This window comes from Pongo pygmaeus, chromosome 2, assembly GCF_028885625.2.
Source record: "Pongo pygmaeus isolate AG05252 chromosome 2, NHGRI_mPonPyg2-v2.0_pri, whole genome shotgun sequence".
NCBI classification, from domain to species: Eukaryota; Metazoa; Chordata; class Mammalia; order Primates; family Hominidae; genus Pongo; species Pongo pygmaeus.
The window spans coordinates 59592853-59617425 of NC_085930.1; the positions used below are offsets into that span (position 1 = coordinate 59592853).

A 24573-nucleotide genomic window follows, 5' to 3' on the forward strand; every position below is an offset into this window, starting at 1 on the left:
TAAGATAATAAAGACTGAATGAAAGCAGTGACAGTGAACAGAAAGGGAAGGAGTCAGGTGACAAGCAAGGAGACAGGGTTCTCTGAATTTGGTTGCAGCCTAAGATAGGGACCCACAGGATAGGAAGCAGTGGTGAATGACAGGTAGCCCTCCAGGAGCTGGATAGCTAGTGGTGTTCACTGCTTCAAGAACTGCAGGAATCAGGGGCATCATGCGAGAACCAAGAGACGAGGGCATGTAACAGGAGAGTTCTGGAAGGAGAATGACTGGCAGAGGGAAAGAGGAAATATGAGTGGGATCAGACCATTGATGGAGCACAGTTCTGACCAGGGCCAAGCCTTCCTGAGTAGACGCTGCACAGATGCCATCAGATCTGAGTCTTAGACTCCAGCCCATCCTCAGCACCTCATTCCCAGTCCAGCTGCTGTCTTGACTTCCCCACCCATTGTCTCCTCTATGTTTCAAACTTAGCAGGTCCAAGCCTGTGGTGTTGTCTCATTCTGAACTGCCACTAGTGGAGATGGTGTTCCATACTCCCTCAGCGAATGACCCACCCATCTCTCTGGGCCACTGCAGCAACCTCCAGGCCTCCAGGCTGATGGCCGCTTCCACTCTTTCTTCCTAGTCGACACCATTACACGGCAGCCAGCAGTCCTTCCAGAATGGATATCAGATGGGGTCCTTTTCCTGATTAAGCCCAGTGCCTCCCTACCAACTCTGGAATGGGCTCTGCGGCTTGAGGCCCAACCCTGCTGGCCCTCTCTGCATCTGTGCCTCGTGCGCTCCAACACCTTCCGACAGCGCTCATGTTGCTTAGTCTCATCCCAGACCTCTCCCAGTCTTGACTTACTTTTCTCGTTCACATCATTCAGACTTCTGCCCAGTGTCAGCCGGGGGTGGGGGAGGGATGAGCCTTCCCTAGCCAATCATTTAAAACAATACCCCTACCTTGTTGTTCCTTTTCACTTTATTTAGCCTGCTGTGGTTTTTTTTTCCCCCCTCCATATCCAGAGCGTTAGCTCTGTGAAGGCAAGGACTTCACCTCTCTCGGTTCCTGCTGTGCTCAGTCTGTTTGTGTTCATTATTCATTGAATCCTCAGCACCCCTGAAAGCTAGGTAGGAGTTTTTCTCCCTGGACCAATGAAGAAGCACGTTCAGGGAAGGGGGAGTCATCATCCATGTCACAGTAGACGCTGGAACAAAGAACCCAGATGGCTGGTGGGCATCTCTTCTGAGGGTACAGGGACCATGGATGTGGGCAGAGGCATGCCTGGCCCTAGTGGAAAGTGCTGGGGGTATGTATGCCCAGCAGCAGCTGCTGTTGTCTCTCAGGTGGAAATGCGGTCATCTGACGGTGGGAATTCAGGGGTAACAGGTAAAGGTTGAGATAGCTAAGAAGGGGAATGGGCAAAGACGCCAACCTAGGGTCTCAGGAATTACAAGTTGCATGGAAGGTTCAGTTGAGCTGACTTTGCATTGACTGTAGTCAGGGCAGATCTCTGAATCTCTTCAGGGTCTGTGCATACTTGTTTTGGGTAAGTGAAGAACAAGACAGGAAAGAGGGATCTCCCTCTCCAGATGACAGCACAGTAGGGCATAGCCAACTAGCCTCATAAGTTTGCCAAGAACCAGATGTGCAGCCACTTAACAAAATTAAAATTCTCATTCATTCATTCATTGGCTGTGTAGCTGACTGCATGTCCTGAGCTTTTAATTTTTTATATTGATTATTTGGACCTTTTTAAAAAGACTTGTGTTCATTTCTCACTTATTTGTGGTTTTTACTATCTTCACATCAGAAACTCTTTCTCCGAATCCTCAATATGTTAATTTTCTTCACTTCGCTTAAAATGTAGCATTCCTGTGAATTTTGAGAAGCTTTGGATAATTAGGCTGTTGAGTTCCAAATCTCCCCAGATGACCAGCGTTTGGCCATGTTGATAGCATCTTGGCATAGGGCTCTCCTGTCTTCAATCTGTTCCTCTCAGATTTCTGGGATTTACTTGCATTGTCAACCCTTGGCCCTTTTCCAACCTGCACTAATTTTGCTGGGAATCTCTACCCTGCCCTGAGCAGCAGGATCCTGGACTGCACATTTTCCTACGTGGAACCATGTGCTGGCATCTGCATGGCCTTTTGTTTGTTATTTTTCTTCCCAAGGGACAGCTGGGTAGAATAGAAGGCTTGCCACTGTATGGAAAGCCACCAGGCCTGTCCTCAGATCCTGTTGTTTTGCTTGAAGTTTTGACACCCAGACTAGGACCCTTTGCCTTGCTGAACCTCAGTTTCTTCATCTGTCAAAGGGGCGGTAATTCTTACCTTGAAATACTGCTTTCAGCTTGCCGGGAATTTACCTGTTGGAAAATCTCTGCTTCAGTGCCTGGCCTGAGGAGGGCTGTTGAACCTTGTGAGTGGACATATCACTGTTTGATTGGAGTTTTGAATACATTGCTAGTAGGAACAGAGCACAGTCAGTGACTGTTGGCTCCTGCATTCTCTCAAAACATTTGGAGAAATGTTCTCACTTCATGAGAAAGGTTCCAGGTTCCTGATTCTCACTCCCTCCCACCCATCTTGGCCCCACCCTCAGACTCCTCTGTGCTTTGGTCGGATTCTGTGCTACCCCTTGCTGGCTTCCACATGAGCCTCTCAGCTCTCCTTGAGCAGGGCCTGGCACAGAGTGGGAATAGTGGGAATCAGCAAACTTTCTTGATTGACTCTATAAATAACTAGTCCTGATCATCTTTTCGGATATTCTCAAGTGGGATCATCTTGTCAGATTTTCTGTAGTGGTTCTGACCCCTATTTCCATTTACTCAACTTTATATTGAGGGCCTGCTCTCTGCCAGGCACTGTTATAGGCTCTGGGGATAGGTTAGTGAACAAAACAAGCTAAAGTCCCTATCTGTGTGGAGTTTACATCCCCAAGGAGACCTCACACTTCCGATACTCTCAGATCTCTCTTCCAAATATATAGTATACTTGGTTGGTTTTTATGCATTTGAGTAGGAGATTTTTAGTTATTAAAACAGGTATTGAATATTTACTCTGTGCCAGGCACTGTTCTAAGCATTTTATATGCATTGTCGTTCGATTCCCACAAAACTGCAGAAAGGAGGTTCTGCCATTGTTGTCATTTTACAGATAAGAAGCTGAAGAAACAGACCCAGAGGTCTTGACCCTTGCCTGTGGTTACACACCCGAAAGAGGTGGGTCCTGACCCTGCACAGGTGGTCTGACCACGGCATGCACACTTGCCGCTGCCCTGTGCTGCCGCTCTGTCCTTGGAATGCTCCTGAGCCCTTGATTCTTTCTTTGCTATTAGACGTAAATCCTCAAGTGCTGTGACCCTCTTAGGCTCCTTCTCTCCCATGGCGCCCAGCACAGCCTGTGCACACCGTAGGCTGTGAATGACTGCTCTTAACTTGGGAGGTGGATAGGGGGTGTCTTTGAGGGCTCCAGTCCAAAAGTTGCTCTCCCCAATGTCCACAGATTAGACTTTGTGGTCTTCACATCTGTGATTGCACACGCCTTAATGCACTGGTCCCACGCTGCTGTATAGTTATGGGGGTTCCCCTCAGACCTCTGGGCCCCATGTCCTCCTCCCACCCCGCACCTGGATTCTGGCTTTGGGGCAGGGGCTGCTGGGTGATCTCTTCTGCTCAGACACATTTTGTCATCTTCCCCTCCCTGGCCTCCTCACCATGCTTCCCTCACCCTCACCCTTGCTTTTGATCTCACAGATCCAGGCCCTTGGAGAAATCAGACAGTATGAAATATGAAAACTGCTCGGGAAGTAATTGAAGAAACACTGTGACTTTGGAAACCCATGGAGATAACACTCACACCTTCTTACTCACGTTATTTAATTTTTAATGGCAGATTTAATTAATGGAGGTCAGGCCTCCTGCTTTCAGATGTGCATGTGGGGCAGCTGGAGGAGGAGGAGGGGCAGCTGTCTACAGGGCAGAGGGAAAGACTGCAAATTTGGGAAATTAAAGAGTCCGATGGGAAAGAAAATTACCCAGAAATAATAGTCCCTGGTCATTGGGTGCTAATTAATGTGTGAGAATTCGGTAGAGTACACTTCAGAGAAGTTTCCCAATGTCTCTCAGTGGGCAGCAGGGCTCCTTTACAGGCACAGTTGCGCTGCCTTCCCAGGCTCTGTGCTGCAGGGTTCCAGGAGCTCTCGAGAACTGATGGCCTAGCTGGGGAGAGCTGGACGCCATTGTCCACACAGCTGCCAGAATGTTCTTTTAAAAGCACAAATTAGCTGGGCACAGTAGGTCACGCCTATAATTCCAACACTTTGGGAGGCCAAGGCAGGCAGATCACTTGAGCCCAGGACTTTGAGACCAGCCTGGCCAACATGGCGAAACCTCCTCTCTGTAAAAAATACAAAAATTAACTGGGCAGCATGGCACACGCCTATAATCCCAGCTACTGGGGTGGCTCTGAGGTGGAGAAATAGCTTGAGCCCAGAGGTCGAGGTTACAGTGGGCTATGATCACACCACTGCACTCCAGCCAGGAGCAAGGCCCTGCCTCAGGAAAAAAAAAAAAAAAAAAAAAATTTCCCTGCCCCTCCTTCACTGAAAAAGGAAAGCCTTCTTCACCCTCATTGCCCATGAGGTGCAGTCCAAGCTTTTGAGCCTGCAGCTGGCATCCTCCATGCCCCCTCCTGGCCGTTGCCCTGTGCCTCTGCAGCAGCAGTGGCATCTCCTGCCCCATGCACAGCCCTGTGGCAGCCCCAGGCTCCTCGCACTGCTGTCCGTGTTCAGGAGACCTCCCTCTCGTTTGGCTCATTTCTGCTCATCCTTTAAAATTCATTAAAATGGATACACCCTTTGACCCAAGAATTTGACTTCTCCAATGTTCCCTACAGATATACTTACACACAAAGTTCTAGATGCCAAGATGTTCCTCTTAGCTTTGTTTATAATAGTAGAAGCCTAGAAACAACCTCTGTACAAGGATGGGGAGCTGCTTGAGCGATACTCAAGGGATAATACTACAGAGTATTCATTCCTACTACTAAGTGCTGGTCAGCTGGAGTGGGTGAGGTCTCTGAGGATCAATGGAAAGATGAGATGTGGCACATCGTGTCTGCTGCAGTCCAGTGAGTGTCAGGAACAAGTGGGGCACATGTGTGTGCTCACTCACACATGTGCCCACGCATGCCACAGCACCTCGCTCTGACGAGGACGGGGTGCACAGAGGAGTAGGGATAGGGCTGAGTCCAGGCTGGCCAAGAGGCTCACTGTTCACCATACACCCTCCATGCTTTCCATTTTTGTTTTTTAAAGCCATATGTAAGTATTTTTCAAAAACATTGTTTAGTGTAAATAAAAAAAACTAAGCCTCAGTTCAGGTATTGGCTCCCAGGAAGTCAGTCTGACCCATGGTTTCTGCCAGGCTGTCCTTTCAGGTGCCCCACAGCACCTGGGATGACTGGCTGAGTGCCCCATTGTAATTATGATGCCACCATCTCAGAGCTCCACGAGGCCAGGGAGCAAGCCACACTTATCTCAGAACCTTCTGGCACTTGGCGGGTTCTCAGTATGCACGTTGGTAGTGTCTAGTCCTTCTAGAAGCCCTGACCTGGTGATTGGTTGAGGAATCCACAGAGTGCTCCTTCCCAGAAGAGGGAGTCTGGGTCCACTCCAGCAGCCTTGGAAAGGCCTGGTGGATGAGCAGCTTTGTGAACACAGGAAGCCAGCTCGGTATTCCCAAGTTGTGGACCGGAGAACTTCGAGTGCCAAGGGAGCTGCGGTTGTGAGGACATCCGTCCCTGTAGGTCTGCTCGGGCAGATTAGATGAGTGGGGCAGGCGGGTCAGGACAGGACAGGACGGGGAATTTCTCTGAGTCATTCTGAGAAACAATAGAGGAAGCTGCTGCAGGGTAATCACTGCCACTTCTTGGCCTGTGGGTACTTCCTGTGACAAATCGAGTTGACCACATGTTCAAACTGAGCTTGCAATCAAACCCAAGCACTATCCAAATTCACCAGGGCCAGGCTGTTTCTGGCAGTACGGCATCTTGAGCACAGGCTCTGAGTGTCTACTGAAGCCCACAGCAGGCCAGGCCCATCTGGGCCAAGGATTCGCTCTCTGAGAAGGTCAGCAACAGATGCCTGGGCCTGCAGGATGGTGACCTGACACTCAGGAGCCCTGTGGGCACAACCACAGGAAGAGGGGTTTGGCTCAAAGAGAAGACCAGAGCCATGAGGTTGTTTTGTGGGAAAGGAAGTAGGCCAGGATGAATTGTGGGGGGCGGGGCTTAGGATGAGGCGCATTTTAGCTCTGGAAAATTCAGTGGCTGTGGTGGGCTGAGGTGTGTGCTGTGTGCCAAGCTGTCTCTCCACCAACTGCAGGCTGGGTGATACCCTGTGTTGCTGTTAAGAGAAGTGACTTACCCAAAGAACACCGCCAGCATATGCCAAAGCGCAAATCAAAATGTGGGTCTGTGGTCCATGCCATCTCCTGATGAGGTCTCATGAAGGGGAACTTCAGACAGAGCTAAGCAGTCCCCACCCAGGCTGTGGCGGAAAGGCGTCTGCATGGAGTGGGAGGGAGGCCCGAAGTTGTTATGTCTCTGTCCCTACCGCCTCGCCCGGGACAGGCAGTGCTGGTGAATACTGGACTGGTCGAGGCAAAGACATAATCTCTCCTTTGAATGTGAGGGCTCTAGAGAGAACACTGGAGCCCCCTTGCTGGGCGTTTTGGCAGCAGCTGGCTGTGGTAGGAAGAGAACCTGTATTTACTTCATGCCTGCCGTGTGCCGGGAGGGTCGGCATTTCCCAGCTGGCATTCCCGGTAGCCGTAGAGGGAGGCATCCGTTATCTCCTTGGCTCAGAAGCAAGGAGGAGCGAGGTGACTTGCCTAAGCTCACCAGGCAGTGGAGGGTGAAAGGCCCAGAAGTGGCCCCCAGGCCTCCCTGACTCCCCCGGCCCAGCCCAGGGCAGAATGCCAGCACCTGGTGGTTCTTCCTTATCACGTGAGCCAGGTGCTCTTCCCCAGGGGCTCACCTTCCACATTTACCTCCCAGTCAGCGCTTCTCTGAGGCCACGATGCAGCAGGGGAGCCCTTGGGGTAAGACTAGAGGGGGGCCTGGTTTCCATCTGGACCTGCCTTCCATGCCCTGTGGCCTTAGAGGTGGGGGTCCATCCCTGCCTCAGTTACCTTCCCTGCAGAAGGCCGAGGGGGTCCATGGTGCACAGGAAGTGCTTTCCCTGGGTGGCTCTGCCCCTGCGCACCTCTCACTTCGTGTCTGCCCAGCTTCAGCCAGGCTAGCTGTGTGCCTGGTGAGCAGAGAGAGCCAAGCTGAAGTCCTACAAATGTGCAAGGCAACGCAGCTCTAAAGTTCCTTCACTGCCACACAAGCGTGTTTCAGGGACTGACTGATCTGTGCCTGCAGTAGGTACCTGAGGCCTGAAGCTCCCATTTGCTCATCTATAGAACGGGGATAATCATGCTGCCCGTATGAGCCTTTTTTTTTTTTTTGGAGACGGAGTTCCACTCTTGTCACCCAGGCTGAAGTGCAGTGGCACAATCTCGGCTCACTGTAACCTCCACCTCCCGGGTTCAAGCGATTCTCATGCCTCAGTCTCCCAAGTAGCTGGGATTACAGGCACCCGCCACCGCACCCAGCTAATTTTTTTTTTTTTTTTTAATAGAGACGGGGCTTTGCCATGTGGGCCAGGCTGGTCTTGAACTCCTGACCTCAGGTGATCCACCCACCTCAGCCTCCCAAAGTGCCCGTGTGAGGCTTTGAGGAGTAGATGTGGTTGTGTCTGCAAAGGGTCTGACCTCAAGCCAACTCTAGGTGACATCTGCTACGCCTTCCTCACCCGCACCGGGGAGGTCTGACCACGGGCCCTGCCCCACCTCAGGTTGTTTCATTTCTGAAACTGCTTCCTCATGAGTCAGCCCAAGGCTGGCCTTCTCCCTGCTGCCTACACGTCCACGTGTGGGCTTCACCACACTCCCACCTGGAGCACGGCAGGAGGCTGCTAGCAGATGTGTTAATGTCAGTCTCCCCTCAGAACATGCGAAGGTGCTGGAGCTTCACAGAGAAAGGAGGATGTGGGCCTGGGCCTTTGTGGCCTGGAGAAGCTCGCCTCTGAGGCACAGTAAAGTTCCATAACCTACCCAGAGCCACACGGTAGTGGCATCAGGGCTTAGACCCAGCTATGTTTTGCTCCCAGGCCTGGGCCTTCCCTCCACAAACCTGGGTCTGTAGGTGCACACGTACCGGGTGATCTCAGGACAAATTAAGTGTGTGCCTGTGGATGCTCCCCTCAACAATCTGGACAGATGGTTGCTGTTCCGATGAGTAGGGTGGTCAGGGTAGGCAGCAGAGTGTGTCCCAGACTGGGAATCCAGACACCTGAGTTGTAGTCCTGACACTGCCCCATTGCTCTGTGACTTTGGACAAGTCATTTCACCTCTCTGGGAAGGAAAGTCCACCTATAAAATAGGGATTGGACCAGATCAAGACTGAGCAATTTTTTTCTTTAAAGATAGTAAGTATTTTAAGCTTTGTAGGTCATGTAGTCTCTATCATAGCTCCTCAACTCTGCAATTGTAGCACAGAAGCAGCCACAGACAATATGTGAACAAATGAGCGTGGCTGTGTGCCAGTAAAACCTTATTCACAAAAACAGGTGGCAGGCTGGATTTTGCCCGTGGATCGTGGTCTGCCAACCCCTGAGCTAGAGGATTTCATAACGCACTTGCAGCCATTGCTGTTCTAAGATTCTGTAGCAGCAGCCATGCGTGGTGGAGCTGGAACCCAAGGTGTGGATTAATCACCAGTCGGCTTTGATGCCGGTCAAGAAATTAGCATCTGTCAATTTCTAATGTGGTTGCATCCCATGAGGGAGCAGAGGGAAATTTCAGTCTTTGGTAACCAATTCTGTTTTTCTCCTTGTAGAATGCTGAGATGTATAAACTGTCTTCACAGCAATTCCATGAGGCAGCCTCAAAGATGGAGAGCACAATAAAGTAAGAATTTGTTTATTATTCTTTGTAAACTTGGCCCACATTTGTAAAAATTCCCACATGTGGCTTGAAACCTGCCACCACCTGCCTAATTTCAAGTTTCCCTAATAATACACACAACCATCTGTTCCTCGGCTCTCTCACCTGGATCTGAGGTAGCCATTGGTCATCTGTAATTGGCCAAATTAGCACTCAGTTCTTATCTAGCTCCTTGGCAAATTGGAGTGGTGCTGGGGTAGACTTGCAGAGTTATTTTCGGGGCCTAGTGTCTGCTGAGCAGGGGCTCCTTTCCTTGTGTGGCTAGCTGAGGAGCTGGCCGTCAGGCCCCAGAAGGAGTTGGGGCAGGGGTTCTGCTGGCTGCTCTCCCCTCTGACTGTGGAGGGGTTTTTAGGGGAAGGTGTCCCCTCTCAGTGCTTCCTGTGCCTGGTACGTGCAGTGCACCCTGTGCGCAGTCATGCTCGGGGTGGCCCACACTTCATGCCCAGAGGAACTGAGGCTCAGAGAGCTGCTGGCTTGCTCAGATCACACAGTCCTAAGTGCCAGCATTCTGTCCCCTGTCTGTGGTGCTCCTGTGCTGTCCATTGAGGACTCAGCTAGAACGTCACAGGAGCAGGGATGTGCTCACAGTGTGCCCAGTACCAATGTGGCTCTGCTCAGTCAATAGTACAGTTCCCTGGAAGGTCAGAAAGTGATTCCTGTGGGAAGGAATTGGGTCTTATGGGTTCTCTGTGTGAAGTTGGTCTCTATGGACCTGAGAGACCTTCATAAATTAGCCAAGGGGCTACCACCAACTCCATCCACTTCCTGGGAAAGCTGCTCCCTCCCAAGAGTGAATTGGGGCAATTCACCTGGCAGCCCTCAGGGCACAGAATTGTGAGCAGTGGGTCTGGCCTCATGAGAAAGAAGTGTCAGAGACAGGTTTGCATAATAGTTGTAAAAACAGCTGTGCAGAGAACTGTGAGGAGCTGGAAGGACAGTAGGAACAGACGAACAGTCAGCATAGACCCAAAGGCACAGAATAGGACAGGGAACAATGTAGGCTGGTTTTGGGGTCTTTTTTTGAGACAGGGTCTCACTGTGTGGGCCAGGCTGGAGTGTAGTGGCAGAATCATGGCTCAATGCAGCCTTGACCTCCCGGGCTTAGGTGATCCTCCCACCTCAGCCTCCTGAGTAACTGAGACCACAGGAATGTGCCACACCCAGCTAATTTTTGTATTTTTTGTAGAGATGGGGTTTCACCATGTTGCTCAGGCTTAGTGTAGGGGTTTTATTCTTGAACACTAAACACCTAAAGCTGATGGGGATACTACATATTGTGGCAGAGCCATTTAAGAATGGCTTTGGGAAAGAGAAAATAATTATCTTGAAATTTTGCTGGACGTGGTGGCTCACACCTGTAATCCCAGCACTTTGGGAGACCAAGGTGGGCAGATCACCTGAGGTCAAGAGTTCGAGATCAGCCTGGCCAACATGGTGAAACCCTGTCTCTACTAAAAATACGAAAATTAGCCAGATGTGGTGGCACATGCCTGTAATCCCAGCTACTTGGGAGGCTGAGGTGGAAGAATCACTTCCACCACCAGGTTCTTCAGGTGGAAGAACCTGGGAGGCAGAGGTTGCAGTGAGCTGAGATCGTGCCACTGCACTCCAGCCTGGGCAACAGAGTGAGACTCCATCTTAAAAAAAAAAAAAAGAAGACCAATTACCCTGAAATTTCAAGTCCTGTAGCAATACTAGGAGCCTGGGAGGAAGAGAATCTTCCAAAAGGCAGATAGAGACAAGGTCAGGTGTTGAGATAGAAGCACAGCCCTGCTGATGCTAGGACCCCACAGGGCCTGAGTGAGTGAGCACCAAGGCTGCCTGCATCCAGGAGTTGAAGGGTGCTGCGCTGCCCTGCAGGGTGTGAGCCACCCCACACACAGACACCCTGCCCCCACTGATGGCCAGCTCTCGACCTGTTTCTGAAGGGTTCCCCCTGGTACGTCCTGTTCATCTGGGGCTGAGAAATACCTGGAATCACAGAACATCGAGAAGGAGAGCTGTGGTGGCAGCCACATCAAAGAGGCTGCTGAGTGACAGCCACAGCATGGATGTGATCCCTGGAGGTGGGCCAGGCCACAGCTCCTGCCCATTCTCTTACCCGAGCAGCTTCTTCCAAGGCCAACGGCCCCTCCCTTTCTACCTGGAGCCAGGACCAACCTGCCAAGGAGAAGACGCACTGGGGGAGAAGCCAGACAGCTTTCTGTTGGTAACCATAATGCCTGTCACCTGCCAAGTGGCCCACCATCCTGAGGGCAGGGACTCCTGCCCCACCAGCGCCTTTGTGAATTTGGCTTTATTGTCATAGCCTTTCTCATCCTCATATCTCCTGAAAGCAAGGTGGGATGGATGCGAATGTGTTTTTAATCTGAGTGAAGCCTAAGGGTTTTTTGTTTGTTTGTTTGTTTGTTTACAGCATCCCTTGATAATAATTACCACTATTTACTAAGCAATAAGTACTCTGCAAGGCATTTCAACTCCATTTTATATTTACTCTTGTTAGTTTCATATACAAGTGAAGAACTGAGGCTGGAAAGGTCGAATAGCTCCTTTTGTCCCTGGTCACAGCTGGTTCTGTGGCAGGGCTGGGGTTGCTCTTCCTTTGTTTGTCTTTGCATCATTGCTGTCCCTTGCAGGTCCTGCCTGGATGTAAGATGGCAGCAGGGTGGAGCTCTCAGAGCCTTCTCGGGTTTTGGACTCAGACCAGGGCTCAGACCTCAGCCCCGCCCCTTAGCAAGTCACTTCACTTCTACAGGCCTCTGTTGCCTCACCTACAAAACAAACAGGACACACTCTTTAATCTTTAAGTGATAATTAAGCAATACAAAGTAGACCTAGGATTCCCCATACAAAGTAGACCTAGGATGTCAACAACTGTTGTTGATATTAGTGTGACTATTTGCTATGGACTAAATGTTTTGTCTCTCCAGAACACATATGTTGAAACCTCACTCCCAATGTGACGATATTAGGAGGTGGGGCCTTTGCAAGGTGATTAGATCATGAGAGTGGAGGCTTCGTGGGTGGGATTTGTGCCCTTATAAAAGGGACTCCAGAGAGCTCCCTTTCCTCTTCTACCATGTTGAGGACACAGAGAGAAGACACCATCTATGAACCAGAAAGTGGGCCCTCACCAGACATCAGATCTGCCAGTGCCTTGATCTTAGACTTCTCAGCCTCCAGAACTGTGAGGAATAAACATCTATTGTTTATAAGCTGCCCAGTCTCTATACTACTGTATTATAGCAGCCTGAATGGGCTAAGATACTGTTCATAACGGCAGTCATTTTAGTCACTTTTTTACAGCACCTAGCTTGGTATAGAGTAGAACAGATTTGATATATAAATTGAGTTTATAAAAACAATTTTCCTTTTCCCAAATACAGTAAACACGAAGCAGTGTACAGTTAGAAATTATTTAAACATCAAGAGAAATCTTTGAGATATTTCCTGGATTAACAGATATTGTAAATTACATCATAAATGTCATAGAAATAAATGCCAACTGCTGATAGCAGTAATATTGAGGAGTTTTCTTCCAAGACCATGGAGTATCTTTTAACAACTTTGAGTAAACTGCTTAGATGGTAAACTAGATGTCCATGTATTCATTCATTCATTTAATACACATGTATAGAGTGCCTGCTGTTTGCCAGACACCATGCTAGACCCTGGGGGACACAGTGATGAACAAGACAGCTACAGTCCCTGCCAGCAAGGAGCTTATAACATTTGGGGAATGACAAACAATGTTTTAAAATTAATTGCACAACAAGCAGTTACCCGATTAACTGATTATAGCAATGAGTACCATGAAAGAAAGAGTCTGAATTAGAAAGAAGATGTCACATGGTGGGAAAAAGCATTTTAAACAGATGGATTAGTATGTGCAAAGTCCCTGAGACAAGAAGCAATTTAACTTATTGAAGGAATTGAAAAAAGGCCAGTATGGCTAGAGAGTAATGAATGACAAGAGAGAAAAAGAGGAAGCTCCAAGAAGTGAGCATGAGCCAGACCATGCAGAACTTTGTAACATAGTAGGAATTTTAACTTGATCCTAAGGGCAGTGAAATTACTTTTTTCAAAGCTTTATTTATCTTCTAATGTATGCATTTAAGGCTATAAATTTCTCTATAAACACAGCTTTAGCTACAAGTTTTGATATACTGTATTTTTAGTATAAATGAGTTAAAATTTTTCCAGTTTTCATTCTGATTTCTTCTTTACTCATAGGTTATTTCAAAGTGTGTTGTTTAATTTCCGAACATTTAGGGGTCTTCTAGTTATGTTTTTTATAATTGGTTTCTGTTTAATTCTTCTGTGATTAGAGAACATACTCTAAATTCTTTGAAAATTTTTGAAACTTGATTTATGGTCCAGTATATGATGTGCTTTGGTAAACTGTCCATGTGCATTTAAAAAGATTGTGTATTCTGTCAGTAGATGTAGTGTTCTGTATTGTCAATTAGGTTAAGTTGGTTAGTCATGTTCAAATTTTCTGTATTTTTAATGATTTAAAGGTGTATTGTTTTTTCTGACATTTTCCTTCTGACTAATTTTTTTCTACTATTTCTTTTCTTTCTTTTTTCTTTTTTTTCTTTTTTTTTTGAGACAAGGTCTCACTGTCACCCAGGCTGCAGTACAGTAACATGATCACAGCTTACTGCAGCCTCAACCTCCTGGGCTCAAGAGATTCTCCCACCTCAGCCTCTTGAGTAGCTAGGACCACAGGTATGCACCACCACATTCAGCTAACTTTTTGAATTTTTAGTAGAGAAAGGGTTTCACTATGTTGTCCAGGCTGGTCTTGAACTCCTGGCTTATGCAATCCTCCTGCCTCGGACTCCAAAAGTACTGGGATTATAGGCAGGAGCCACTGCATGTGGCTAGCCTTCATTTTTTTTTTTTTTTTTTTTTTTTAGTGTATCTTTTCTGATAAAAGTTCTATTTTTAATTGTATGTAAATACCTTTTTCACCTTCATTTTGAAAATAAAGCAATCATTTCTTTCAGCTCTTTGAAGATATCTTTACATTCTCCTTTGATTTTTTTTTCCTTGAGAAGCCACCTGTTGATATTGCTGTCATTCCTTTACTTCTTTTTCTCTGTTTTTAAGATTTTCTGTCTTTGGTTTTATTAAGCCATACCTAGTTATAGATTTTCTTTATTTTATTCTTTTTGGATTCAGATCTTGAAGTTTGACATCTTTTTCTCAGTTTTGGAAATCTCTTACCATTATCTCTTCAAATAACACTCTCCCCTATTTTATCTTTCCTCTTTTCTGAGGTTATATGTATTACTGTCTCATATGTCTCTTGTTCTTTTTTCTGTTTTTTCTCATTTAAAAAAATTTCCGTGCTATAGTTGGAGTTCTCCTTATTGGTCTTTTAGTTCATTGATCCTCTTTATTGTGTCAAGTGTGCCTTAAATCTATTGCATTCAGAATTTCAGTTACTAAATGTTTTTAATTCTAAAAGTTCCATTTGCTTTGCTTTTTTTTTTTTTTTTTAAGATTCCCAGTCTCTGGCGAAATTCTACCTTTTGCTCTCTATTTTCTTGAACATATTAGTCACAGTTATTTTAAAATCATCTGAGGGTCTATTTCTGTTGCCTTTTTTTTTCTTGGGTCCTATTTATTTGTATGTCTGGTAATTCTTGATTGAGTGCCAGAAATTGTCTGGAAAGATGACAGAGGTCCTCTGTGATATGACCTTCCCCAGAGATGCCTAGGGATGTGGCTTTCCAGGGTCCCTCTTTCTTGGTGAGCTCTAAACCACTATTTTTGTTTTCTCGGCTCTGTGAGACTTCTGAAAATTCCACTCTTTCAGTGGCCTCTTTTAGTTAGCTTTTTAGCTTCTTGCCTGAGTAGCTCAAGAATTTGACAAATGTTTTAAAAGAAGAAAACCACTGAGTATTGTCTCACTGCTTTGTAGCTCCCTTCTCTCTGGAATCCTGGCTCCCTAAGTCCTAGCTGCCCAGGCAGCCTCCACAGGAGCGTTACCTCCTTATCATCCTGTGAGACTGTCGAGAGCCTCCACAGCTTTTCTTGCCTTTCAGCTGAAGCTATTTGCCTGACATTCAGCCAGTCTTCCTGATCCAAGAATTGGCAGAAACTTTGAGGGGGAAAGTGGGTCTAATAACAAATACTCACCTCTCCACAGTTCCCTTCCCTTCATAATCTTGGACCTCAAGTCCTAGTTGCGTTGGTCCTTAGATGCCTTCCCACAGATTTTTTGTATTCCAACTTAATTTTTTTTTCCCTCGGGGGAGAGCATAGGCCTTTCACAAGCTGCTCCATTGTAGCTGGAACCAGAGGTCCTAACTTAGTTTTTGAGGAATGACTAGAGTTTGCCAAGCAGTAAAGGGCCACCCCAGGTAAAGGAAACAGTAAAATCCTAAAGCCAGACCCTGTTCGTTTTAGCAACATGGGGCATTGAAGGCACGGGTGACTCTCCCAACTTGTCTTGGGACACCAACCTGTATTGAGGCCTGGATCAAGCCCAGCATATGTCAAGATCTCAGAAGACTCCTGCCTCAGGGCCAACAGGGAGCTCTCCACCAAAGAGGAGTGTTGATGGCAAGGCTGACAGTCACAGACTAGGGCCTCTTGTTTTGGAAGAATCCTGTTGTTAAGACAGAAGTGAATATTCAAAATGTGTTTGTACACCCCCGCCCACCCACCTCACAGCAGCACAGAAGGCAGAATTGTTCAGATTTTCTGAAGAAGAGATTAAGACCCCAGGGAACCTCCTGCATTTATTGTGTCATATCTATTTTTTATGACAACCTTCGGTCTGCTTCCCATGGGATTCATTCAGAATCTGTCTTGGCGTCTGCTTGTCAGGAAACTTGTACAGTCCTCCCTGGCCCCACAGACAGCCAGCCCTCAAAGAGGTTAAAACAATTGAGTTGAAGGAAGAAGGTTATTAACTGTTTCCTGAAACTGAGCCATTGTGCTCCAAGGTCTTTGATCCAGAGAGGCCTGATTAATGTGGATGTGGCAGCCTTGGGACTTGCTGGAGCAGAGCTGCTGTAGTGCTTTCACCTGCACTTGGAAGACAGGACTTAGTAAACTCTGGGAGAGACTTTAGGACCCACCTGAGAGAATGAATTGTTTCTAGGAACCTGAGCTTCCCCAGTTTGCATTTATTTGGTGAGCTAATGACAGATGACCTATTAAAACAATGTTCATTTATTTAAACCCCAAAGAAAATCGCATTCTGAACATTCTTTAATCCAGATAACATTCATCTTAGCCTGAATTCAAAAGATGTTACTACATCTCACTTCCCTAGGTAGATAACCTCAGATGACCTTTTAAAGGAAACGTTTTCTATGCAGAAATTTACTGACAATGTGCGGCTTAATCTGATGGACCTGGCTCTTTGAGAAGTTAACAAATCAAAACCTGTTTAATACATTCATTTAACACATCAAAATTTAGTTAAATTTAAAAAACTTTTACTGAACATCATCACGTGCCAGCGACTGTGCTTGGCACATGTACTGTACCCTGTTTTCCATCTTCACAAGAACTTCAGGTGGCATATGCCATTATTATTACCATTCTGCAGATGTGAAAACAAAGGCAAGTTCATTGACCTCTTAGACTCAGTTTCCTGGTCTGTAAAACAGGGACAATGGTGGTGCCTACTTCTGTCAGCTTCTTATGAAGACCAGATAAATGTGATAATCCACATTTGCTTATAGACACACCCCAGGAAGAGGCAGGTGGGATTTGAACCCAGGTGTGGATGAGTCTCATCTTGCTCTTTTCTGCTGTACTGAGATACGTATCTCTCTGAATGTACAGGATGGGGGCATTCAGCTGCTTGCTGCTTACCTGACTGCCTGGCTGCACTGGTGCTGGCTGTGCCCTTCCCTGAATTTCAGCCCACCACGTGTGTGTGTGTGTGTGTGTATACTCATGCTTGTTGCCTAAGCTGTGGCATCTTATGCAGACATTTACTCCCATGCCAGTGCTTACAGAGTTCTGCCACCTTTGTAACAAGGGAAACAAAGGTGCTTGGAGAGAGAGTTGACCAACAGAGGTCAGTGTTTGTGTAGCATATGGGAATGGAAAGTCAAAACAAAAGACACTGGGTGACAGTTTTCTCTCAAGACCACACCTCGGCTGGTTCTGTGGGTGGTGGGGTGAGCCGCCATCACTGGTGGCGTTGTGGGTGTGATAAAAAGGCTGCTTCCATCTTGTGCCCAGGGCAGATGTCACACATGGACCCCAGCGGTCTGCTGAACCTGGATAGGGCCTTGAGATCCTTCTTGCCACTGTGCTCTAGCAGCTGGTCTCAGCCATGTGGGGTTGGCATCCAAGGTGAAACCCATTTGACATCCCTGGGCCAGATGAGTTCTAAAGATAGAGTTTTCAATTCCGAATCTCTGTTCTCGGTCCCTGATTTCAGAACACAGAATCTGTTAAGCTGTTTGTCTTTGTCCTACTTTCTGTCTAGAATGACCTCCATCTTTTTTTCTTACGAATCACTCTGTTTAAAACGTAACTTAAACATCTTTTCTGCTTACTCTTTGTCTTACCCAGAGGTCAACCTAATATCTTATATATCTCTGAATCCCCACCATCCAAGCCAGGACTTAGCCTTAATAGATGCTCACCAAGTCAATGTCAGATGGGTAGATGAACTGACACCCATTGTGGGATTTAAAAATAAGTGGTTGACTGTTTAAGCACCTACTCATGCAGCAGGGCTCTGTCTGGATCAAGGCCCTGAACGGGACAGGGCCTTACCTCATGTGAGACAGGGCCTTGCACCAGGCAGAAGCCCCACACAGGGCAGAGACTTTGCGGTAACCAAGGGTGCAGATCTTAGCAGTGCTACCTGATGTGTGGCCTGGGTCAGATGACATAAATGCTGAGACACACCTCCCTTACTTCTGAAGGTTGTTTTGAGGGCATCATGAGGTAATTTGTTAAGCTTCTAGGAAGTGTCAGGCACATAGTAAACACTCGATAAATGATAGGTGTTGTTACATAGAAACTCACATTTTAGTGAGAGATTAGAGTATAATAGCCAAAAGAGGGCACATTTCTAGATGCGTAGAGTGTATCAGTTACTGAACCTGGAGCCAAGAAGGAAAGGGACACATAGGAGCCAGCAGCTCTCCTTTTGGGGATGTATCCCAGAGAGATGCTCACCTGTGTGCACTAGCAGCCATGGGCACAAAGGGCACTGCGGCCCTGATTCTGAGTGTGGAAATCGGAAGCAGCCTCATACCTAGTGACAGGCGATGCATAACACAATTCCCCCAGCCCTGGAGCTCCAGGCGACGGCTACGGCGTGTGCTGTGCATGCTGGCCTGCAAAGGTGCCAGAGACCTCTGGTTGGGGAAAAAGTGAGTTGTAGTTTACAATGCATGTGTACAGTTGACACACATATGGTAGCACCATCTCTGTTCTGTAGACATATTTATGTAATATAGAGAAAATGTCTGAAAAAGGTATGTTCCTGATGGGAGATAATAGTTATCTCCGGTTAGTTCAGAGAAGTTCAGGATTATAAAAAGGGTCAACAGGGACTGTAGCTTTATCTGAAATGTTTATTTAAATATATATATTCACACACACACTCTCACGTATAGCTTGTATAATTAAAAATTAACAAGACTACAAACACAACCACAAGGAAAGGAACAATAATGACTTGGGCCAGGGGTGAGGGAGGTTCCCAGTGCAATTGGGCATCAGATCCCCAAGCTAAGGGTGACCCCACGAGACAGGCACTGTTCCCAGAGCTGGGTTCCTGGTTGTGTGAGTGGGAGAGATTGGGAGTGTGCTGTTTGCCAGTCAGGGCTTGGCTTCTGACCCTCTGAGGTGTATGAGGCAATCTCCTTTCCTCATGAACTTGAGCTGTGGTTTTGAAATGTTCTTTAGCTGGGGACCTGGTGCTCAGTTTATGGACGTGTGAACACCTGAGGCACAGATGAGCTGTGATTCTGGGTGAAGCCAGAATGGCTGGGCCTGGAGGACCTCTCCTCCACGGCCATGCTGAGGCTCTTGGGTCAGAAACCCAGCAGCCAGGAGCTGAGGTCGCAGGAAAGGTGGGTGCCTTTCCTTCCAGGCCTCCATCACCTGGCTTTCATTCAGGCCTGGCTCACTCACTTGCTCAGGAGCTGCTGGCCAGGTTTTTGCGTCTGTCATTTCACGTGTTAGTGGGGAGTAATGAGAGATGAAGCTTGCAGCAGTCAGTGTAGCTTTTGTGCTGTCAGGTGCATCCAAAGGCTCCATCAGGAATGATGTTGAACCTTTACTGGAGTAAATGAAACTTAGGAATTAGGCAGTGGTTTTCTGCTCCTCATTCTGTCCTGTCACCATGAATAATCAAGTGCTGGGCGCCTGGCACTCCATTTGGGGCTGTGCTGTGCACGCAGGCAGTAGACAGATTGGAGAGGCTCCAGAAGGAGAGACCCGAATGGTTAAAGGGTTGAAAAGGTAAACACACGGTTTGGGCCCCCAGGAGAGGAGAAGGCTGACCAGAGGGTGGAATTTTATTCCTCTGAGAAGGAAACATTGTCTGGATAGTATCAGGGCTACAGCCTTGGACTGCAGCTGTGAAAACTTAAGTTAGATCTAGCAAAGAACTTCCTGACTTGCAATGAGGCATTATAATGTGATAACCAAGGGAAGTTGTACAGCCTTCATCTTCCTGTGTAAATGTTTAAGAAAAAGCAGCAATGTCACTCTGCACTAGGAATGTGATATACAGCCAGCCCTCTTCCTCATCTGACCATGAGCAGCAGAAGGGCTACTTCCTCTGCCACAGCATCAGTGTTCTGTCTCTGTCTCCCTTGGCTGGCAGGCAGGCAGCCAGCCACCATGCTTCTCCTAGGAAGTATTGTAGTGGTTTTCTCTTGGACCCTGCTTAGAGCAGGGAGGCCTTCCGCCTTTTAATGGCTTACTCTCATAACCCCTGCTCCAGCACCAGGGGCCACCATCCACAGAAGAGAGCCACGGAGGGCCTGGAGTGTATTTGCCACGTAACCTTCTTCCCCCTTATTTTTTTAAATCAGCATTTCTCCTTAAAGACAGGATTAAATGATGGTGATCTAGAACTTAACCTCTGATTCAGTCCAGTCAGCCTTTCCTGAGGCTGGCTCGGTGGTGGGCTCTGTGCCAGAGAGGATATATAACGATGGACGAGACCATCCTGGAGGCCCTTGCCTCCGCTGCAGTGCACAGACGCACTTCCAGCCACCGCGCTTGCAGTATCCCTGCCTCCCTGCTTAGCACTCTCGTTCCTCTAGGCTCAGCTCAAATGTGTCTTTCTTTATAAAATTGAAAGGCTCTCTAGAATCCTCCTGGCCCACCCAAGACAGAGTTAGCTCTGCCCTCTTTACTGCCCCCAGAGAACCTGAGAGGCCCAGGGATAATACATGGCTGCCACTTATATGTCTGTTTTGTACTTACATATTCAGGCATTGCATTTTGCTAGATTATAGGCTCTTTGCGGACAGGAACCTTGTTTTATTCATCTTTGTATCCTTAGGGTCCAATACTTATGAACTTAGGGAATACCAAATGGAGGAAGAAATCCCCCATGACAGATGGTGAGTGCCACAGCTGTGCATGAGGAAAGCACTCCCACAGCAGAGAGGATGGCAGGACTAGCTTTGCCTGAGCAGTGTGGCTTCAGAGATGAAATGACCTTGTGCTGAGCCAAGGTGAAGTGGACCAGGGCAGGCTGTGCGGCCAGGGGTCATTGTGAGTGGAGACTCCGTTGGGCCTCTCTTCCTGGAGTATTAGAGGAAGGATGGGGACCAGGCATGCTGGTCAGGAAGCAAACATCCGAGAGGGTAGAGATGAGGCTGGTGGGACAGGGTGGTCCCGATGTGAAGAGCCTTTGGTGCATTCTAAAGAATTCAAGATTCATCCTGCGGGCAGTGGCAAGTCATAAAAAAGGCTTTTAAGCAGGGAATTGATATGATTGGATTTGTGTTTTAGGAAGAGATCTGGCAGCATTTGGGAGAACCAAGCAGTAATGATGTTGAGAGCAGAGACAACACTGCCAGCCAGGAATGACTCACCCATTGCACAGATATTCCACTCCCACGCCGGCACTGTTCTGGGAATACAGTTGTGAACCGGCAGGAGGCTTCCTGCTCTCAGGGCAGAGAGACAAATGGTCAGCAACAAAATAAGACGATTTTATACAAAGTGCTATGAAGAGGGAACAGTTGGGTAATGTGAGAGAGGACGGCCAGGACTCTGTCCATCTGAGGATCAGGATGCTGTCTGACATTCAAGCAGAACTGAGTGCGGAGGAGGAGCTGGGCAAATACCTGACTACTGTGAGATTCTGGCCTCTAAGCAGCAGCTGTGGCCAAGAGGAGAGCTGGGCCCTGAGGGAGGTGGCTAGAGAGGTGGCTGGGGAGCTGGCAAGCACAGGGCAGCAGGGAGGCTCCTGACCAAGGCATGGGGCATGCACTGAACATGAGCATCAGGAGCGTTCGTCTGCTGCCCACCACCAGGGATGTGTGTGGAGCAAGGGCCCCCTAACTGTCCTAGTGCCCAAACAAGGGGGCAAAGGAAGCTGTCTGGGGGGCAGTGGGCTCAGCACAGTCCTGTTGGGTTCTAAATGCTGAAGTGTGTGCAGAGGGTGTCTCATCCAGCCAGCTCTGAAAGTGGTAGCTGCAGGCTTAAGGGGAAGGGCATCCCCACTGTGCACAGGCTTCAGCCCAGTGCTTTCTGAGTGCTCAGAGATCCATGACTCAAAAAACTGGGCTTAGAGACTACAATTTATTAATCCCCTCCCCTCGACTGAGATGAAAATGGCATTTCATTCCCAGCTCTATTAATGGACTCACTTCCGGAATAAAGCCAGCGTCCCCACAGGCAATGGCTGGGGTTCTTCTCCTTTGTGTCACTTTTGTTTTCTTTTGAGTGTTACATTTAGATTAGCTTCTGGGGGGATTAAATGTTATTACAGTTGAGGAATCTTTTTTTCTTTTTTTAATCGTTAGAGAGGTTACCGCTTAGCATCATTGCTGTTAGATTTATTTTCTTAAGTCTTGCAGCCTCCCCTGTTCCTATTCTTAAGAGAAAGCTTTGCATCAGTTATGTCTAGTTATCTGCGCCTTGAGGGAGCAGCCCTCGTCACAGACGGGGCCTTTCCATCCGCAAGGCAGAGCTGACGCACCCCTGCAAGGTGCCCCATGTGGTGTGCACACACTGCTCCTGAGGACACAGCCCTGGGGGCGGGGATAGGAAGTTGTTCATTGGTAAGGCATTTCCCTCAGATCTGCCTACAGTAGACCATAGTACTCAACCCAGGGAGGCTGCAGCAGCTCCAGGCTGTGATGACTTCCATGAGAGCCCACCAGAGGGAATGCTGTGGCGGAGGCTGGTGAGACTGGTCTCCTGGCATCTGGTTCTTATTGGACCAGGGTGGATGTTGCAGAAAGACTGATTTCTTCTGCAGCATTGTGTAAGAGCATATCTATCTTAACAGACCTTGAAGCTTAGAGGTTAGGGACAGGTATCAGGTGATTGTTTTCAGGATCTGATAGCCTCTAGACCATGGGAAGAAAGTCCACAGGCAGGGCTGGTTGGGGTCTCCAACCCACCACCATTACAGAGCCCTCTGTGTCTCTGTACATGCCTGCCAGGAGAGCCAAGCCTGAAGGGTTCACCATCAGAGGAATTGTGTCCCCAGTGCAGGCTGGCTGCACGTCACCTGTGGCACTCCATTCATGCCCGCCCCATGGTGGCAGCTCCAAGCTAGAGTAAAGCCCTGTGAGACCTAGCTTGCCTGTAACTGTTGGTCACTGGTTTTGTTTGTTTGTTTCTGGTGTAGCTAGATCCAGGAGAGTCAAGTCCAGGATTCTGAGACTAGTCCAGTCTCCCTGGGAAGTGGACGTTCCCTATCTCCACTGAGCCATACTTTCTGAGAAAGCACTATGTGTTCCAACGTCATCATTCCCACTGTCCCCACCACCACACACACAGATGAGGTCCTGAGTAACTGCCTAGTGGCATCCTGAAACCGCAGGCCCCGTAGCTGGATGGACCCTCAGAGTCATCTAATCCGGTTAGATACAGGTTGGGGTCATTCATGTGTGGTCACCCTGGGAACTCTACTCCCTCTGCTGGAATGAGTTCAGTTGCCAGTGCCCATCCTCACACCTCCCATTTCATCTCTGTACAGCCCTGGCTGTTAGAAAAGAACTCTCTCTGATGGAAACAGCTCAGGGCTGGCTCTTGGGAGCTTCCTGGTTCTGCCCCCTGAGGTTTTATAGAGCACAGCGAGAAAGTGCCTGTGCATGCAGCTGGGCAGATATCTGAAGATAACTTTTATGTCCCCCTGTGTCTTCCTTTTCCTTCAACTTTATCCTTCTCTAACTCATCTAGTGAAGCACACACCTGACTTGGAGTCCCTGTCTCCTCTCCACCTGCTCCCTTTTAGAATTGGGCTCTGGGAAGCCAGCACAGATAAGCAGCCAGAATGCAGTGCAGGCATCGCCTCCCTTGTCTGGTGGCTGATCTCTGTCAGCAGCATGTACACTGGGTTGCAGCATTGAACTCACCGTGTTGTCCGCTCTCTCCTTTGCTGGGCCCAGTAACTATTCATATAAAGCTTCCTGTGAACTCGCCTCCATGCATGGCTACTAAGTGCCCTGTTTAGACCTGAGTACAGGACCTTATATTTATTCCCAGTAAACTTCATTCTGGTAGACTCAGTTCAGCCAATAGAATGATTATTTGAATATATAGATTCTGTCATCCCTCTCAACTCGCTCTCTTTTTTTTTTTTTTTTTGAGACAGGGTCTCGCTCTGTCACCCATGCTGGAGTGCAGTGGCACGATCTCGGCTCACTGCATCCTCTGCCTCCTGGGTTCAAGTGATTCTCCTGCCTCAGCCTCCTGAGTAGCAGGGATTACAGGCGCCTGCCACCATGCCCGGCTAATTTTTGTATTTTTAGTAGAGATGGGGTTTCACCATTTTGGCCAGGCCGGTCTCGAACTCTTGACCTCAAGGGATCCACCTGCCTCCACCTCCCAAGGTGCTGGGATTACAGGCATGAGCCACCACCTGACCCCTCCCAACTCTTTTATATAAACCTGCTAAGTATGCCTTCCCCAACTAAGTCATTGATGAAAATGTTAAGTTGTACAAAAATGAGGACCTCCATTAAAGCAGACCTCATCCATCTAGGTACAGTGATCCATCTAATTCCTAACATACCTCCTTGGATATCCAACCCATGTTATTTCTTTCCCACTAGGCTGGATCATGAAGGATCCTCTCTAATAATGTAGGAAGTGTCTGGAGCTGTCAGGCCGCTGCATGCCCCCAGTCTCCTAGCCAGGATCCCTATTAGAAGGGAAGAGGAGGGAATGTGGTTTGACATGTTTCCAACAGACTCTTCTCTTCTTAGTGATCACCTCTTCCTTTTCCAAGTACTCCAAACCAGTCTCTTTATGAAACCATTCAAGACTCCTGCTTGGGCTCTGCCTTCATTTGATAGAATGTACCCTTTTGAAAATCCCAACATTGAAGATTGTT

General features: G+C 47.9%; 1 protein-coding gene across 6 annotated transcripts in view; it reads left to right on the forward strand.

Moving 5' to 3' along the window:
- Positions 1-24573, forward strand: part of CHCHD6 (coiled-coil-helix-coiled-coil-helix domain containing 6) — a 247939-nt gene that overhangs the window by 192898 nt on the left and 30468 nt on the right. For all 6 annotated transcript variants that reach the window (XM_054480807.2, XM_063661702.1, XM_054480806.2 and 3 more), the window contains exon 6: positions 8935-9005. In XM_054480807.2, coding sequence (XP_054336782.1) covers positions 8935-9005 — 71 coding nt within the window. The remainder of the gene's footprint in view (positions 1-8934; positions 9006-24573) is intronic.